The sequence below is a fragment of the Aspergillus luchuensis genome, chromosome 3, assembly GCF_016861625.1.
Source record: "Aspergillus luchuensis IFO 4308 DNA, chromosome 3, nearly complete sequence".
NCBI lineage: Eukaryota > Fungi > Ascomycota > Eurotiomycetes > Eurotiales > Aspergillaceae > Aspergillus > Aspergillus luchuensis.
The window spans coordinates 1,512,036-1,526,403 of NC_054851.1; the positions used below are offsets into that span (position 1 = coordinate 1,512,036).

At 53.1% G+C, this 14,368-nt stretch overlaps 6 protein-coding genes across 6 annotated transcripts; 3 read left to right on the forward strand and 3 right to left on the reverse strand.

The window, feature by feature from the left end:
• Positions 1-177: 177 nt before the first annotated feature.
• On the forward strand, positions 178-3,778 carry AKAW2_30521S (putative Rho GTPase activator Rga; the record flags this gene model as incomplete). Its single annotated transcript, XM_041687044.1, has 7 exons — positions 178-252; positions 321-351; positions 427-969; positions 1,035-1,949; positions 2,070-3,068; positions 3,131-3,226; positions 3,279-3,778. The coding sequence occupies 7 exons, from the start codon at positions 178-180 to the stop codon at positions 3,776-3,778; spliced, it is 3,159 nt and encodes a 1,052-aa protein (XP_041540968.1).
• Positions 3,779-4,825: 1,047 nt separating this feature from the next.
• On the reverse strand, positions 4,826-6,272 carry ASK1 (DASH complex subunit ASK1; the record flags this gene model as incomplete). Its single annotated transcript, XM_041687045.1, has 4 exons — positions 4,826-4,962; positions 5,053-5,956; positions 6,018-6,124; positions 6,182-6,272. 4 exons carry the CDS (start codon positions 6,270-6,272, stop codon positions 4,826-4,828), a joined length of 1,239 nt encoding a protein of 412 aa, XP_041540969.1.
• Positions 6,273-6,588: 316 nt separating this feature from the next.
• On the forward strand, positions 6,589-7,797 carry AKAW2_30523S (uncharacterized protein; the record flags this gene model as incomplete). Its single annotated transcript, XM_041687047.1, has 2 exons — positions 6,589-6,610; positions 6,851-7,797. The coding sequence occupies 2 exons, from the start codon at positions 6,589-6,591 to the stop codon at positions 7,795-7,797; spliced, it is 969 nt and encodes a 322-aa protein (XP_041540970.1).
• Positions 7,798-8,392: 595 nt separating this feature from the next.
• kat1 (putative 3-ketoacyl-CoA ketothiolase (Kat1)) lies at positions 8,393-9,821 on the forward strand (the record flags this gene model as incomplete). Its single annotated transcript, XM_041687048.1, has 4 exons — positions 8,393-8,463; positions 8,516-8,696; positions 8,759-9,335; positions 9,394-9,821. 4 exons carry the CDS (start codon positions 8,393-8,395, stop codon positions 9,819-9,821), a joined length of 1,257 nt encoding a protein of 418 aa, XP_041540971.1.
• A 125-nt stretch (positions 9,822-9,946) lies between these two features.
• AKAW2_30525A (putative zinc metalloproteinase) lies at positions 9,947-10,996 on the reverse strand (the record flags this gene model as incomplete). The annotated part of the gene is made up of 1 exon (XM_041687049.1): positions 9,947-10,996. One exon carries the CDS (start codon positions 10,994-10,996, stop codon positions 9,947-9,949), a length of 1,050 nt encoding a protein of 349 aa, XP_041540972.1.
• A 564-nt stretch (positions 10,997-11,560) lies between these two features.
• On the reverse strand, positions 11,561-12,543 carry AKAW2_30526A (putative mannosylphosphate transferase (Mnn4); the record flags this gene model as incomplete). The annotated part of the gene is made up of 3 exons (XM_041687050.1): positions 11,561-11,636; positions 11,686-12,113; positions 12,178-12,543. The coding sequence occupies 3 exons, from the start codon at positions 12,541-12,543 to the stop codon at positions 11,561-11,563; spliced, it is 870 nt and encodes a 289-aa protein (XP_041540973.1).
• Positions 12,544-14,368: the final 1,825 nt, after the last annotated feature.

Here is a 14,368-nt window from a genome sequence, read left to right on the forward strand (position 1 = left end):
CTTCGAATTCGTCGCATGCGTAACGGGACATCGAGAACTCCTTAACGACTTGGACGAAAACACTCTGACCTTAGCATCGCGGGCGCATTTCCGGATTCACGTTGTCGTTGACCTCCTCGATCAACTCGTCGTGTTTAGCTTGTTTGTCTCGGTCGCTACTAGAGCGAGGAGTACAGGATGGAGTCCCCCGCGTATCCAGAATCGCCGATGGACCAGGATGATATCCCGTATCCTTGCAAGGGTTGTGGAGAGGTATGCAGGAGGCTCTGACTGGAGTAACAATGTTTATCGCATGCTAACCTAGCTTTTTTCGCGAACAGATTCTAGAAGAGGGCAAAGCTTTCGAACTTGGTAGGTTTGCATTGAGTCCTCATGACCCCTGTTTTGACAAGTGGCTGACCGCTCCTTTCTTGACTTCCCGTGTAGCGGGCAATCGATGGCACATTGAATGTTTTTGCTGCAGCACCTGCGGTACCCTTCTCGATTCCGACGCACACCTGCTACTCCTGGGAGATGGTTCGTTGATTTGCAGCAACTGCACGTACAGCTGCAGTTCGTGTGGGAACAAGATCGAAGACCTCGCCATCTTGACGGGCGAGCAGGCTTTCTGCGCACAATGCTTTCGATGCCGGAACTGCAAGAGGAAGATCGAAAACCTGCGCTATGCTCGAACCTCGCAGGGTATATTCTGTATGGACTGCCATGAATCCCTCATGCAGCGTCGAAGAAAGAGGAATCGGAATGTAGCACCGTCGAGGAAGCAGACGCCGGCGAACATGAAGCTAGACAAATCACTCCCTTCCTTGCCCTCGGAGGACCCCGAACTGATGCCTCGTGGCTCCGACGAGGCAGCTGCCGATGCGTATTCAGATGCAACCCCCGATACGACGTTGCGAGGAGCTGCGCCTGCGCTGGACGCAGGAAGGGGCAGAAGCGCTTCTGCTACCGGTGCGGCTGCAGATAATCAAGGTAGGATACTCTGTGGTTTGTGAAACTTGTGGTGTCTGAGGGACTAACTCGTCAAAATTCTATAGACAACCTAATTCTCCCTTCGAGCACCTACCGAAGCAATCGACACTCAGTCATACCTCAACCGGAGGCAGATGGCGGTGGTGAATTCTTGATCCCTGTTGCGTTCGACCCCTCCGAAGAACAGCGGTCTGCGCGCGGACAGTTACCTGCCACAACGTACGGGAAGTCGCCTCATGGGTCGGAAAGCTCATCTCCGCATATTGCGTACCAGGAAAAGGGCCGGGACCGCGGTGATCTTGACGCGGCACGTTGGCGTCAGGATGACCTCGCCAACGGCACAAACACCGCCAGATCGGCTTCCGCTCGCAGTTCCAGGTCTGACCTGGGTCGTAAGGAGACCAGCACTTTCTCCACTCCCAGCCCCGAAAGCACCAAATCGGCAACCGTCCAAAGAGAGGGTTTGGCCCCAGAGCTTCAGAGAACTGCCAGTGACAATACCACCACACTTCCGACTCGGCCTTCGCATGAGCTGCGTCGCTTGCACGAGACGACAGGATCGGTAGACTCTGCCCAGTCGTTCTTGTCCTCCACGAGCGTGCAGCATCCAAAACGGGCCGATTCCCTGGAGAGCAGGCTGCATCAACCATCGAGGAAAGAGCCCGGAACGTCTCCTCGCCCGTCCTCTGTTACCCCCAGCGACCAGTGGAGCGAGCGATCCACTGACAGGACCGGTGTGAGCAGAAGTACACCTCGGACTGGCGACTCCACGTGGACCCCACGCAGTGAATTGAACGATCAGGCTAAGCCCCCCGCGCGTCCTAACTCTATCAGCACTCTCCAACAAGTAGAATCCTACCGCCAAACTGACGGTGCGGGTTCTCCCTCGTTGCTGCGGTACAGCGGTGGCGGTGACTTCACCATGGACGAAGATATGGCCCGTATCATGGGCTCGGACGATGGCAACAATGCACAGACGAGTGAGTCTTTCCTACGACGCGTTTCGAACTCTGTTCGCCATGGCCGCAGCTACAGCGATAAAGGTTCTCGCCTATCAAGGGACGCCAAATGGCCGAAGTCGCCTATTAACGGATCTGCAGCGATACCCGACCTGGCGAGCCCGTCTGTGATTTCTCCTGAGAATGCAGGACCCGAGGAAGTGACATGGCTGCGTAATGAGCTGCGCAAGGAACGGCAACGCGTGTCCGATCGGGAACAGAAGATCGCCGAGATGGAGGCGATGCTGAATGCAAGTGCCGATGTCAAGCAGGTTAACACTGAACTTCACGAGAAGCGCTCTACGATGGTGGTCTTGGATGCACAGAAGGAGATTGCCATGCGTGAACTCACCGTGCTGACCGAGCACCTCGAGGCTGAAAAACGTGGCAACGGTGGCTCGCTCGATCTTGGGAAGCTGACCAACCATGTCCTGCGGGAATTTGTGGAATCTATACAGAAGCTGAAGGATACCTTTACGCCACAGATCGAAGAACTGGTGCAGAAACGTAACGATGCTGCGGAGGAATTGGCCAACCTGAACCGTATGAAGGACAAGAGCTTCCAGGAATTCGAGCAGTTGTCCTCCAAGAACGCTCAACTGGCAGAGCTGAACAACCAGCTGGTGCATCAGATCCAAGAGCTCTATAAGGCCAACCCGACGGACGGTCGTGGGGCTAACGGTCTTGGTATTTACTCTCATGGCAAGGAGAAGTCCCTCTCCGCTATTGATGCTCTCAAGGCGGCCAACAGTGATCTGGTTCCTACGGTGGCGACGACAAACATCTCAGAGGAGGCTGAACCAGCTACAATTGTTCCCGGTCCCCAAGTGGTTAGCATCAGAAAGGGACAGCCTCGCAAGTTCAATTGGAAAAAGGGCGGTCAGAACGTCGCCAAGGGCGTCACCAAGGGTCTCAAGGGTGCCTTCATGTCGAGCGAAGCGACCCCCGCTGAGGGTAACCCGGGTCTGCCACGCTCCCAAACGCAGGATCCAAGTCGCCCCGGATTTGGCTTCTTCGGCAATCAGCGGAGCAAACAAACAGGACTACGGATGCCGCAAACCGACAGCGTCCCTGCTCTGGCTGAAACCCCTGCTCCTGGTGGTAAGTATCTGGCTTCTTTTGTTCCACTTGCATACAAGCAGATAACTAATATAGATCAGCAGGCCTCTTCGGTACAGATCTGGAACAACGCATGGAGCAGGAGAAGAGCATCATCCCCGCCATCATTACTCGCTGTATTCAGGAGGTCGAACTACGAGGTATGTGGTGCCAGTTACGGACGTGCGCTAGGGATGCTAACTGTCCACCTAGGTATGGATATGGAAGGTATCTACCGGAAGTCTGGCGCCAGCTCTGCAATTCAGACTATTCGGGAAGGCTTCGAGCGCTCTCCACAGGATTACGATATTTCCGATCCTGACCTCGATATTCATGCTGTGACCTCTGCGTTGAAGCAGTACTTCCGCAAGCTGCCCATGCCGCTCATCACCTTTGACGTCTACGAGAAGATCATCGATTCGGGCGAGATCACTTCTCAACCCGCCCGGGTCGAACATCTACAGAAGAATCTGCGCGAGCTGCCGCGCGTTCACCAGGATGTGCTCGAGTTCCTCGTGTTCCACTTGAAGCGCGTGGTCGAGCGCGAGAAGGAGAACCTGATGACCAGCCAGAACATCGCCGTGGTGTTTGCGCCAACCATCATGCGGCCCGAAAGTCTCGCACGTGAAATGACTGATGTGCAGAAGAAGAATGAGGTCTTGAAATTCTTGGTTGAGAACTGTCAGGAAATCTTCATGGGTTTGCAGGGTTAGAACGCTATCAGTTTCGTTTTTGATTGAACCATCGGCCTGGTCCGGAGGGGCGCGAGGATGCAAACGGTCCATTTCCCCATTTTCTTTTGCTTCTCGAATCGGTCTTCCCACTTTTGGCTATTGGAGTGACATGCACCCATTCCAATTTTCCTTTCTTCATTAGAATACCCCGAACCCTGTCAGTACGACAGTTGTACATATATCACGGCGGCACGGATGTCTTGGTCTTTTGATTCTCCTTTCCCCCCCATTCATACACCCATCCTCTTTCAATCCATCATGCCTCATCAAACTCTCAAAAGCCCTGCCACCATCATTCTCGAATGATATATCTGATCAGCGCCTTGCCTCCCCGTCGATACCCTTATGTGTCTCAGTTTTCTTTTCCTTCCCGAATCCTCTTCCCCCCCTCTTTGAATTTACCCCATGTAATCTGTCTCATTTCCTCTCTCTCTCTCTCTCCGCTTGCTTGCTTGATTTATCCCGCAGGTTCGAAGCTAGTTCTTAGTCCATGGTGATGTGATATTGCTCTCTCTCCCGATGCAGTCGATCTGTCTCTCGTACCCTCTGCACACTGTCTGGGGACCACAGTCTGGTATGTATATACCTGACCAGGGTCTTCCTTCAGTGTCTCTCTCTACCCTCCCCCCCCCTTCGGTTTATATCCATTCTTATAAACTCATTTGCCTTTGAATTGTGGTATGTTTGTTAGGCGATTTCTGAAGTTATCGATGAGATCGAGAGTGAGCGTTGGCGTCTTGTCGTTAGGGATGTGAGTGTGTGTGATTTAGTTAGCTGATTTGTTGCTGTTGCTGCTTGATTGATAGATAGATCCGAGTTATGGAGTTGTAGTAGTATTTGATTGATTGTGCTTTGGTTGCTTGTCTACTAGTTGTATATTATAGGTTTATTTGTAGGGGTATTTGTTTCTGTGCGTATTGTGTAGAACGTATGATGTCTAGTGTGTTTATATTACGGTGATGAGATACACCAGGTGAAAAGAGGAGTGGGAAATATTATATCTTATTTGAATGAGTAACAGCTATTTTAGAATGTCTCATCTTCCAGTCGCTCCACTCGTTGGATGATACTTGGACTTTGTTCGATTGGCAGGTCGTCTGTTGTATCATTGGCTCCGGCGGTGAAGAGTAGGTCTTCCACAATGCGTTTCGATGCTTCCTTGGCTGTTGTAGCATACTCTGGTTAGCAACTGGTGCATCTGTAAAAGGGCAAACCATACAGGATAGACAGGGGCAGGGAGCAAGTATACTAACCAGGCGTCTTCATCAAACGACTCTGCGGAATGTGAAACTGCATCGTTTTAGGCGGACTCGGGCCCAAGTCTTCATCCCCGTCATCAAAGTCATCATCACTGTCCCAAGCCGACCGTCTCGCACCACCACCGCCGCCGCCGCGCGCAGGAGTCAGCACGCTTATCCCGGGCTTCGGGGTAATCCGCAGCCGGTTCGCACTAGGTCTCCTCTTGCGGCCCGTATTCGGCGTTTCCACGCCCTTCATAGGAGAGGAGAAGATCTCCGCATGCAATTTCGGGGCTTCCGGCTCCGGGCTGGAAATTGGAGAGTCATCGTACGCGTACTTCTTGCTGTTGTTTGTTGTCTTTGGTGTAACGGTAAACTTGGACCGGGATTCGTATCCGTATCCCTTTCCGAGAGGGGTGGCTTGCACACGGTATGTTTTGTCGGCCATCTGGTGCATGATTGGGTCTTCGGCGGGAGGGATGAATGGTGAGGAGGACATCGGGGTATGAGATTGGTTGTGGGAGTAGTCGTCGGTGTAGTGATGGGTTTTGGCGGAGGAGTATTTGGCTGGGGTGGTGGGGAGGTAGGGGTCGTTTTCGTCGTCATCATCGTCGCGGAAGCGGGTATCTGGGGTTGGGTGCGCGATGGACGAGGTGTCGTCGTCATGGGCAGCGTAGCGGTTGTCGTGGCCGGCGACACGAGGGGTGCTGTGGGAGGAGAGGCTGAGGGAAGTGAGTTCGATGTCGTCGGCTCGGTGGAGTTGGTGGTGGCTGTCGTCTTCGCCGACTGTTTCGGTAACGGTTTGGTCTTCTTCGGCCGTTAGGTTGCTCGGTTCTTGGACGGTGGTTTCTCCTTCGGGTTTCTCCTCGTAACCCGAGAGGGAGACATTGGCGCTGGCTTCGAAGAATTGTTTCCAGAACTGGTGGGGAGTTAGAGTGCCTGCAGGGCTCGTTGTTGGGGAACATGGGTAGGTGATGTACCTTTGCGCCATCCCAGACGTCGCGGGAGCTTTCTGCGTATTGCTCGACCAGGGGAAGAATGTTGGTTGTGACGATGCGGTGGGCTTGGCTAAAGTTGTGGTCGATCTCTGGTGGGGACTAAAGTCAGAGGTGTATACAGGAGCTATATCAAGTGATGTTGTTACCTTGAAGGGTCAGGGTGATTGACTGCTCGAGCTTCTCAAGCTCCTCTGTAAGCGTGAGGGGGCGCTGCGCCATGGAGGATGGGCGAGACATAATGGCTTTCTATTGTGTAGCGAATTGAACGTCGTTATTGATTGTACAGGCGCGCAAAGGCAATGCGAAAGTTGAAGGTGTTGATGTTGATGTTGATGTTTTGATCGGGCGGAGGGGAAACGCGGGATGCCGGATCGGGTTGCAAGGTAGGGCAGCCGGATAAGGGCTGGGGCGGGTCACATGTGGCGGGCGGCGGGGAAAATGAACCCGGGTATCCGCCTGATCAAGCTGGAGGTGACGCCGACACTCACCTTACTACCGCTGCCTGCTGTTGTTCACCCAGATCTGTTTTGGACGCGACTGAGGGTGTTTCGCCATGCCTACGCCGGTTGCCAAAGGTATGCTTGCTTTAAAGGGTCCTTTCATTGTTTCCTTAATGCTTAAACAGCCTTGCTTCTGTTGTATTACCCGGGCGGTGTGCTTATCAGGAAAATGATCATGATCTATGAGCTGCTCGAGCCCGGCTCGATCCGCATCGTCTGTGCGATGATTTCATTGTAGTTTCTTTCTTTTCGCATGTGAAAGGGCTATTCTACGCAAGTGCTTTCAGCTCGGAAGCGGTGGTACTGACCTTTCAGGCATTATCATCACCGTGTCGGCGCTTGTCGCTGCAGGTATCGCGGTTTACGAATCGCCCCAGTTCCGACAATGGGTTAATACCTCACGACGGAAGATCGCCCTGGCGCTCCACCATCTCGGCGATGAGATCCATCCACAAGACGCAGCCGCTCTACGGCAGGATATCTCGATGACGGAAGAGGTGGGCGCTGCGGCTGAGGAGCGACGGCGGTTAGCGGTGGAAGAGCTTCAGCGGCGACGCAGCGTGCTCGAAGCCCGTCGCAAGACTAGAGACGGAGCCCCAGCAAGCAGCTTTGACGCTCTGGTGGATGATAGTGGCCGGCTTTTGGATAGTCCAGAGCCTCCGGTGAATGATTCAATGGCGAACTCGACGGCGGTGGAAGTAACGACGTCGCAGCCTGTTCAACGCGGCAAGCAGACTGGAACGTCCACTCCTATGGCTGAAATCGATGGCTCAAACAACATCGGGAGTCGCCTACAGATTGCAATTCCGTCCCCTGGCTCTCATACCCCGTCGCTTGTTGAGTTCACACCAACGTCGGAAGCACCGGAAAGGCTTGCGACCTCATTCCATTCCCAGTTTGGTGAGGACGAACACCTTGTAGGATCGGATAGCTACCATCGTCCCGACACACCTGCATCTAGCCACACCGAAGATTATTCTCAGGTTATCTATGCTCATCCGGAGGATCAAGCTGTCAATGGCACTGGGCGGGACCTGAGGTCTCCGTTTTCAGACCTATCCGACCTACACTCCGAGGGTCATCACGTTGAGCGTCCATCTACACCGTCTACTGCCGGTAGCTTCAGCCAAATCTATGAGTCTGCAGGGGATGGGTCTGAAGGCACGCTAAGCGACTTTGAGCGCTCCGGTGCAGCTACTCCGGCTAGCTGGTCCGAGATTGGCAGCGTTATTAGCAACGACGAGCAGCATCATCATTTGTAGGTATGGGATTGGTTGACTGATATTAAAGGAACTTTTGCTGGACGTATGATCATGGGCAGGCGATAGGGTGTTGAGTTTGCTTGGACTGGTTTTGCTTATTTGGGCGCAATGTGGCAAATGGCCACCTGTACATATATTGCTTTTTGTTAGAAACACGGTAGCTTTTGATCTATTGGGATTAAGATGTAACGGTGATCATCGTCGCCGAGGTTGGGGCACATCGGAGATACTTCCCACTCCTCATAAAATGGCCGAGAGGCAAAGTACTGTTAGTGCTGATCGGCCGTCCTAGAGGGGAAAGAACCTCGGCTGTTCGGCTGGATTGGAGAACCACCGCATTTACTCCCTTCATTATATCATCCTCCCTCTCCCCTCTTCTGCTCCGCTTTCTTCTAATCCTTCTTGATCTTTTAGCATTATCTATCTTCTCACAGGTACGTATATACTCATCGACTTGTTGAACAGCCGCACCTTGCTCTGGTATACCAGATTGCGCCTGACAAACTCATCTCCGCTTTCATGCTATCAGCTCCCCCCAACCAGTCGACCTTCCAGAAACTGACCCCTGAATCTTTCAACAGCTACACAGAACACCATGGCAGCAGATCGTCTAAACTCTATCCTCAGTCACCTGAAGCCATCGGGTAACAGCGGACTCGCCGCAATGTAAGCTCCAGACCGTTTCCGGCAAACAAACACCACTAATCAGCACCCCCAGCACCCAGAAGAATCCAGACGATGTGGTCATCACTCTCGCGCTGCGCACGCCCCTCGCAAAGGCTGTCAAAGGTGGATTCAAGGACACAGAACTGGACTATATCCTTTATGCACTGTTGAAGGAAGTGCTCTCTAAATCTAAGATCGACCCCGCTCTGGTTGAGGATGTGTGTCTGGGAAATGTGAGCGCCAACTTGTCCTGTCTATAGAAACCGGATTACTAACTCTTATACTATGAATGTAGGTCGGCGACGGCAAAGCAGCCTACCTCGTCCGCGCTGCCTCCCTCGCAGCCGGCATCCCTCACACAGCCGGTGGATCCTCCGTGAACCGCTTCTGCTCGTCTGGTCTGAAGGCCGTACAGGACATCGCGAACCAGATCCAACTCGGTGCCATTGATGTGGGTATCGCTGTTGGCGCGGAGCTGATGTCCGTTGGTGGTGACCGGCTGCCGCGCCCGTTCAACGAGGAGGTCCTTCGCAACCAGGAAGCGGCGGACTGCATGCAGCCTATGGGACAGACGTCGGAGAACGTTGGTGCAGACTTCAACATCACGCGCGAACAGCAGGATAAATATGCTGCAGAATCGTTCCGTCGGGCGGAGGAAGCTCAGAAGGCGGGCTGGTTCGATGACGAGATTGTCCCCATCACCACAAAGGTCAAGGACCCGAAGACTGGGGAGGTGAAGCAGGTTACGTTGACCAAGGATGAGGGTATTCGCTATGGTACGACGCCGGAGTCTCTGGGCAAGATCCGTCCTGCTTTCCCGCAGTTCGGTAACCGGAGCACGGGAGGTAACTCGAGTCAGGTTACGGATGGTGGTAAGTAATCTTTGTGATGGTTGTTACGAGGACTATACTGATGATGATGTGTGTCCAGCCGCCGCTGTTCTTCTCATGCGCCGCTCCAAGGCTATTGAGCTGAACCAGCCCATCCTGGCCAAGTTCTGCGGTGCCACCGTCGCGGGAGTGCCGCCCCGGATCATGGGTATTGGTCCCACCGCAGCTATCCCCAAGCTGCTGTCCCAGTTCAACTTGAACAAGGATGACATCGACATTTACGAGATTAACGAGGCTTTTGCTTCCATGGCTGTCTACTGTCTCAACAACCTGGGTCTGGAGCACGCCAAGGTGAACCCCCGTGGTGGTGCCATCGCCCTCGGCCACCCGCTGGGCGCAACGGGCGCACGCCAGATCTGTACGATCCTCAGTGAGGCGCGACGGACGAAGAAGAAGGTCCTGGTGACAAGTATGTGCATTGGCACGGGCCAGGGTATGGCTGGTCTGTTCGTGAACGAGCAGTTGTAATTGTCCAAAATATGGTATCATGTCATGTCATTTCATGTCATTAAATGCTGGGATCGGAAAGGAGTATATACCAAGATGCTACGCCGAATCAAAAACTATACAAGAACCACTTAAACCACCATTACTCAAGACCTCCCCTCCCCTTCTCTCTCCCTCGCCCTCTTCATCCTCTCCTCCGCTGCTTTAGCCAAAACCTCCCTCCGACTCTCTCCCCTTCCACCACTACTACCACCACCCCCACCAAGCACAAACTGCCCTCCCGTCCACCCCTTCTCATCAACCACCAACCCATGCTCTCTGACCCCTTCCCAATCCCCAGGATTATAAAAATCCTGCTCCCCAACGGTCCTGCCACTCTTCGTCCAATCCCCCCTCTCAACCTCCTTCTCAATCTGGCTCGTCAAAACCCAGAAATCGCGATCATGCTCACTAAACACACAATGCGCCAACTCATGACACAGCGTCTTCCGTATCGTACGATAATCCCTATACCCATCATACGCATCCGTCCTCAACCTCAACTCAATCACCTCGCCCTTATTCCGATTTAACCCCAACGTTCTCGACTCGCTCGTCGTATGCTCAGCGGGATCCATCTCCGTCAACAGCGGCACAGAGAACTTATGCTTCTGCATCGCAGACTTAATCCCGGGGTCGTCGCGGAGGCGCTCAAGAAACGTCAATGATTTAGAAGGGTTAGGAAGATGCGGGAGCGGAACACATCGGTGGAAAGTGTAGGAGCCGCTGCCGTTGGCGCTGTTTGAGAGAGTGTGGATTTTGCTAATGTTAGAGGAGGTGCTGGAGGGAGTGGGTTTCGCGGCGTAGAGACGATGCGCGCGATCGCGGGCTTCAGCGCGGGCTTTGAGTTCGGTGCCGTGCGTGTTGAGCGATTCGATGTCTCGTGGGGGTGTGCCCAGCAGGGTGAGTTTGAATTTGGGGGAGGTGAGAGGGAGGAGGTCTTGCAGGGGTGTTGGTGGGAATGGGTGTTTGAGCATTCCTGGGGAGGGGGAGATGAGGAGCTTTTGGTGGGTTGGAGGGATTTGCAATGTCGAGGAGATGAGCTCTGTTAGGTCTGTGAGGGTGCTGGTTGTTGGGAGGGTGAGGGGGTGGGAGGCGTTGCGGTGGTGGATTTGCAGGGTTAGGATGTCCCCTGTTGGGGTTTCGGAGTCGGTCATGGTTGCTGATGGATGTGTGAGGGTGGCGCGTGAAATGAAGGGGGTTTATGGGGGAGGAAGGTGAGTTATATACAGAGAGAAAGAAGTGGTGATGATCTTCGATGCAGTTCGATCTTGTTTTGTCAGCGATAAGGCGATAAGCATGTCACGTGTTGATAGGTGATAAGCTTTAGTCGATTAAGGTAAGTATGGTTTCACTATTTTTTACTGGTATGTAATGGCAGGGCCCCTGGTACTGGTGCCTCAGGTAGCGAGCAGATCGTCGCTGCTTAATTTCGGCTGGTCCGCCTTTGTTTGGCGTTGAGAGATGCTGTTTGGGATTGATCACCCCGCGGGTCATACTCTGTTACTATTGCACTACGCCTGATTTAGCTCGTGCGAAATGTTGCAGAAAGATTGTATGACCACTAGATTGACTCTGCAGAATGCTGACTGTCCACAACGCCGCCTGTACCCTGAACTCCGATCCTTATATGATTATATACCAAGAATGACCATGACACCATCCGATGATGCACTTATGACAGTCGATAATAAGAAAACTATGCAGCCAAAATGGCTGGCTCACTCATACTGCCGGTCGTCCATTGTGGCCGGCACATCCAGCACCCACTCTTCGAGTTCCGGATCCCACGTATGACTATCACATGTCAGTATGAGGCACCTCTCGGCTAAAGCGATTCACTCACTTGTGAAATTGCGTTTGGGTCAACGCTTTCTTTGTATACTCCTCTGTTAGCACTCCATCGTACCTAAAGGGCACCTTGGCTGGCACGCCCTCAAACGTCGATCTCCGCAGTGGGTATATATCGTGTGTCTGATACTTGTGCCCATTTTTGCACTCCCATTCTGTGGGCTTCTCGGCCGTCAGTCGACTCAGCCCTGTGATATCGATGTATAGCCCCGTGGTGATGTCGATCCAGCGCGCATCGATTATATTCAGTCCCATGCCGCGATCACGTTGACGCGCCCACGGGTTTATATCCAGGAGGTACCGGCGCTCGACGTCGGGGTCGGTAGTGGTATACTGTACAACAGTCTGGTTGAAATGGTCGGCGAGATGGAATAATGTGGTATCCATGACTTGAGTGTCGATGTCCCAGTCCCAGGGCATGATCTAAAAAGAAAGAGGGTTAGACCGGCCCAAACTAACCATGCCTGGTGCATCAGGAATCGCCCACCTTGCCATTCCACCACCATCCCAGCAATGTTCCATGCGCAATCCATGTTTCCAGTCCATTATCCTCGAAGAAGTTCAGATATGCTCGGATCATATGTGTCAATGTGATAGATCGCTCCGCGTCCGGAACCGGCTCCCCTTGGAAAAACCGCGAGTCATAGTGGCCCAGGGTATCGTCACGACCGGGCTCATGGAAGTATTTGAATTCGTCTGACTTGTTCAGCCCGTACTTCTGCCACAGCGGGTCTGGGTCATTGCGGTTGATGAAACTGCCGTGATTGCTCTGCTCTGCGGGGCTGGGGCGTGCTGTGGCCACCGCTGACCAGATCGCGCAGGTGAGGACGGCCAGCAGGCCCCGAGGGTTCATGTCCGGCGGCAGAGGTCAATGTTGTATGCTTGAAAAAGGGTTGTTGAATAGTTCGGGAGGTCAATCATGCCCCTGCTTGCATTCTGGACCGAGTAGGCGGTGGTTGGGTGAGTATGAGCAGTGATCCGGTCGATGCGGGGGATCAGAACAGGGCTGCCAAGTCGTTGCTCGAATGCGTTATAGCCGCATACGTCGAACCTTTCAAATCGCGTGGTGCATCGGACGAGAGAAAAGAAGGCCACCGGTGCTAACGATGAGAGCAGCCAAGTAAGTGCCAGCCCGACTCGACACGCCAATCAGGCATGGACAAGACAGGGGGGAAGATAGACTGAGGGGGGAAAGATACAAGGGAAAGGGAAAGGAAGATCAGGAGAGAAAAGCACGGGGAACGGTTCTTGATAGTCCGACTAGACAGGCTTCGAGAACCACACGAGCCCGCAAATCAAACCGAAAGATCCGACGAATCCGTACAGTTCAACACGACGGGAAAAAAGCTTTGCACCTTTGGGGGGGGAAGAGGGAGATTTGGTTAAGGCCGAGGAAGAATAAAATCAAATACGACTCCGTACAAACGGGGTGACTTCAACCAGCCAAGCGGGGCGACATTTGGGAGATCCACTGAGGACCCTCATTAGATAGAATATTACATTGGCGCGTTGGGAATAGGCCTTGGACCCTTTCCGTGGATGACGCTCTGCAGGTCCGGATCGGCAAGGATAACAGCCATGACGACAGGGAGCTGGTTGGCTGCTCTGAGAACGCCTGGCATGCCAATGCTCCATTCCCATGAGGACAAAGAGAGAAGCTACTTGCGATACTTGGTAGGAAAAGTGTCAGGATGGATGGTCTCCTCTCTTCGGAATCACGAGAGGAATAGTTCCTAGGCAACCATTAAAGAATCCACCGAAAGGAGACGGCGCTCCATAATTGATTGATTGATTTTGGCCGAATTCAGGGCAGAAAGAGAGAAAAGAATCGGGTCTCGCGTGCCATCTTTCCCGACGTGTCTTTGGCTCTGTTTTTTTTTTTTCTCCCTCCCTCCCCACTTATCTTCCTCCCAGGGATGTTACGGCTTACATACGGAAACGCCTTCCGTACCATCCGCTTACCGTATCACCAACCAGCATCAGCAAAGCAGCCAACTGATTCATAGGGCTACACGCACCTCTCGGTCTCCTTGGTCGTAATGTCCATTGTGTCTAGTCAGCACAGCACAGATGCAGGATGGCTTTGGCTAATTATCCGTGCCACGGTGACACCATCTTGAAAACTTCCCCATTGTGTTTTAGTGTCCGTGTCCCTCCCTTCACTGCAAGCAGGGCAACTCGGAGGTCGGACGGCTGGTTCTCAGACGATGACCTGCAGTGTTGAAACCCCCCTAAAGCACAAGGGGGGGGGGGGGACTGTGTTGGCACGAATCATACATAGGATTCCGCTCCTGCTATGAGGCCAAGACAGAAGGATGCTGAGGCCAAGAGACATATTAATAATGTCCAGCGAGATCGATACATCATGCACCTCGTAGGGCAGACAAATGCCCTACATGTACGCCCTGCAGTATCGACCAAACAACTACTGGATACACAACCATCGAGGCTAACCATCCTTGCACTGACTCGAGTCAGGTCCTTCTATATACATGCTTACGAGTATATCTCCCTCCAACTTCTAACATCTATCCGCCCCCAAATTAAGATCTCTCCATCAGATGGAATGAGTACTAGACTCCGCTACCGGAGTATATGTCAGAATCTTATCGCGCTCCTGAAACAGTCGGGTTGCTTCCAGAGAGTTTACAAAAGTTGATGGTCAGTGGTAAGTAGTA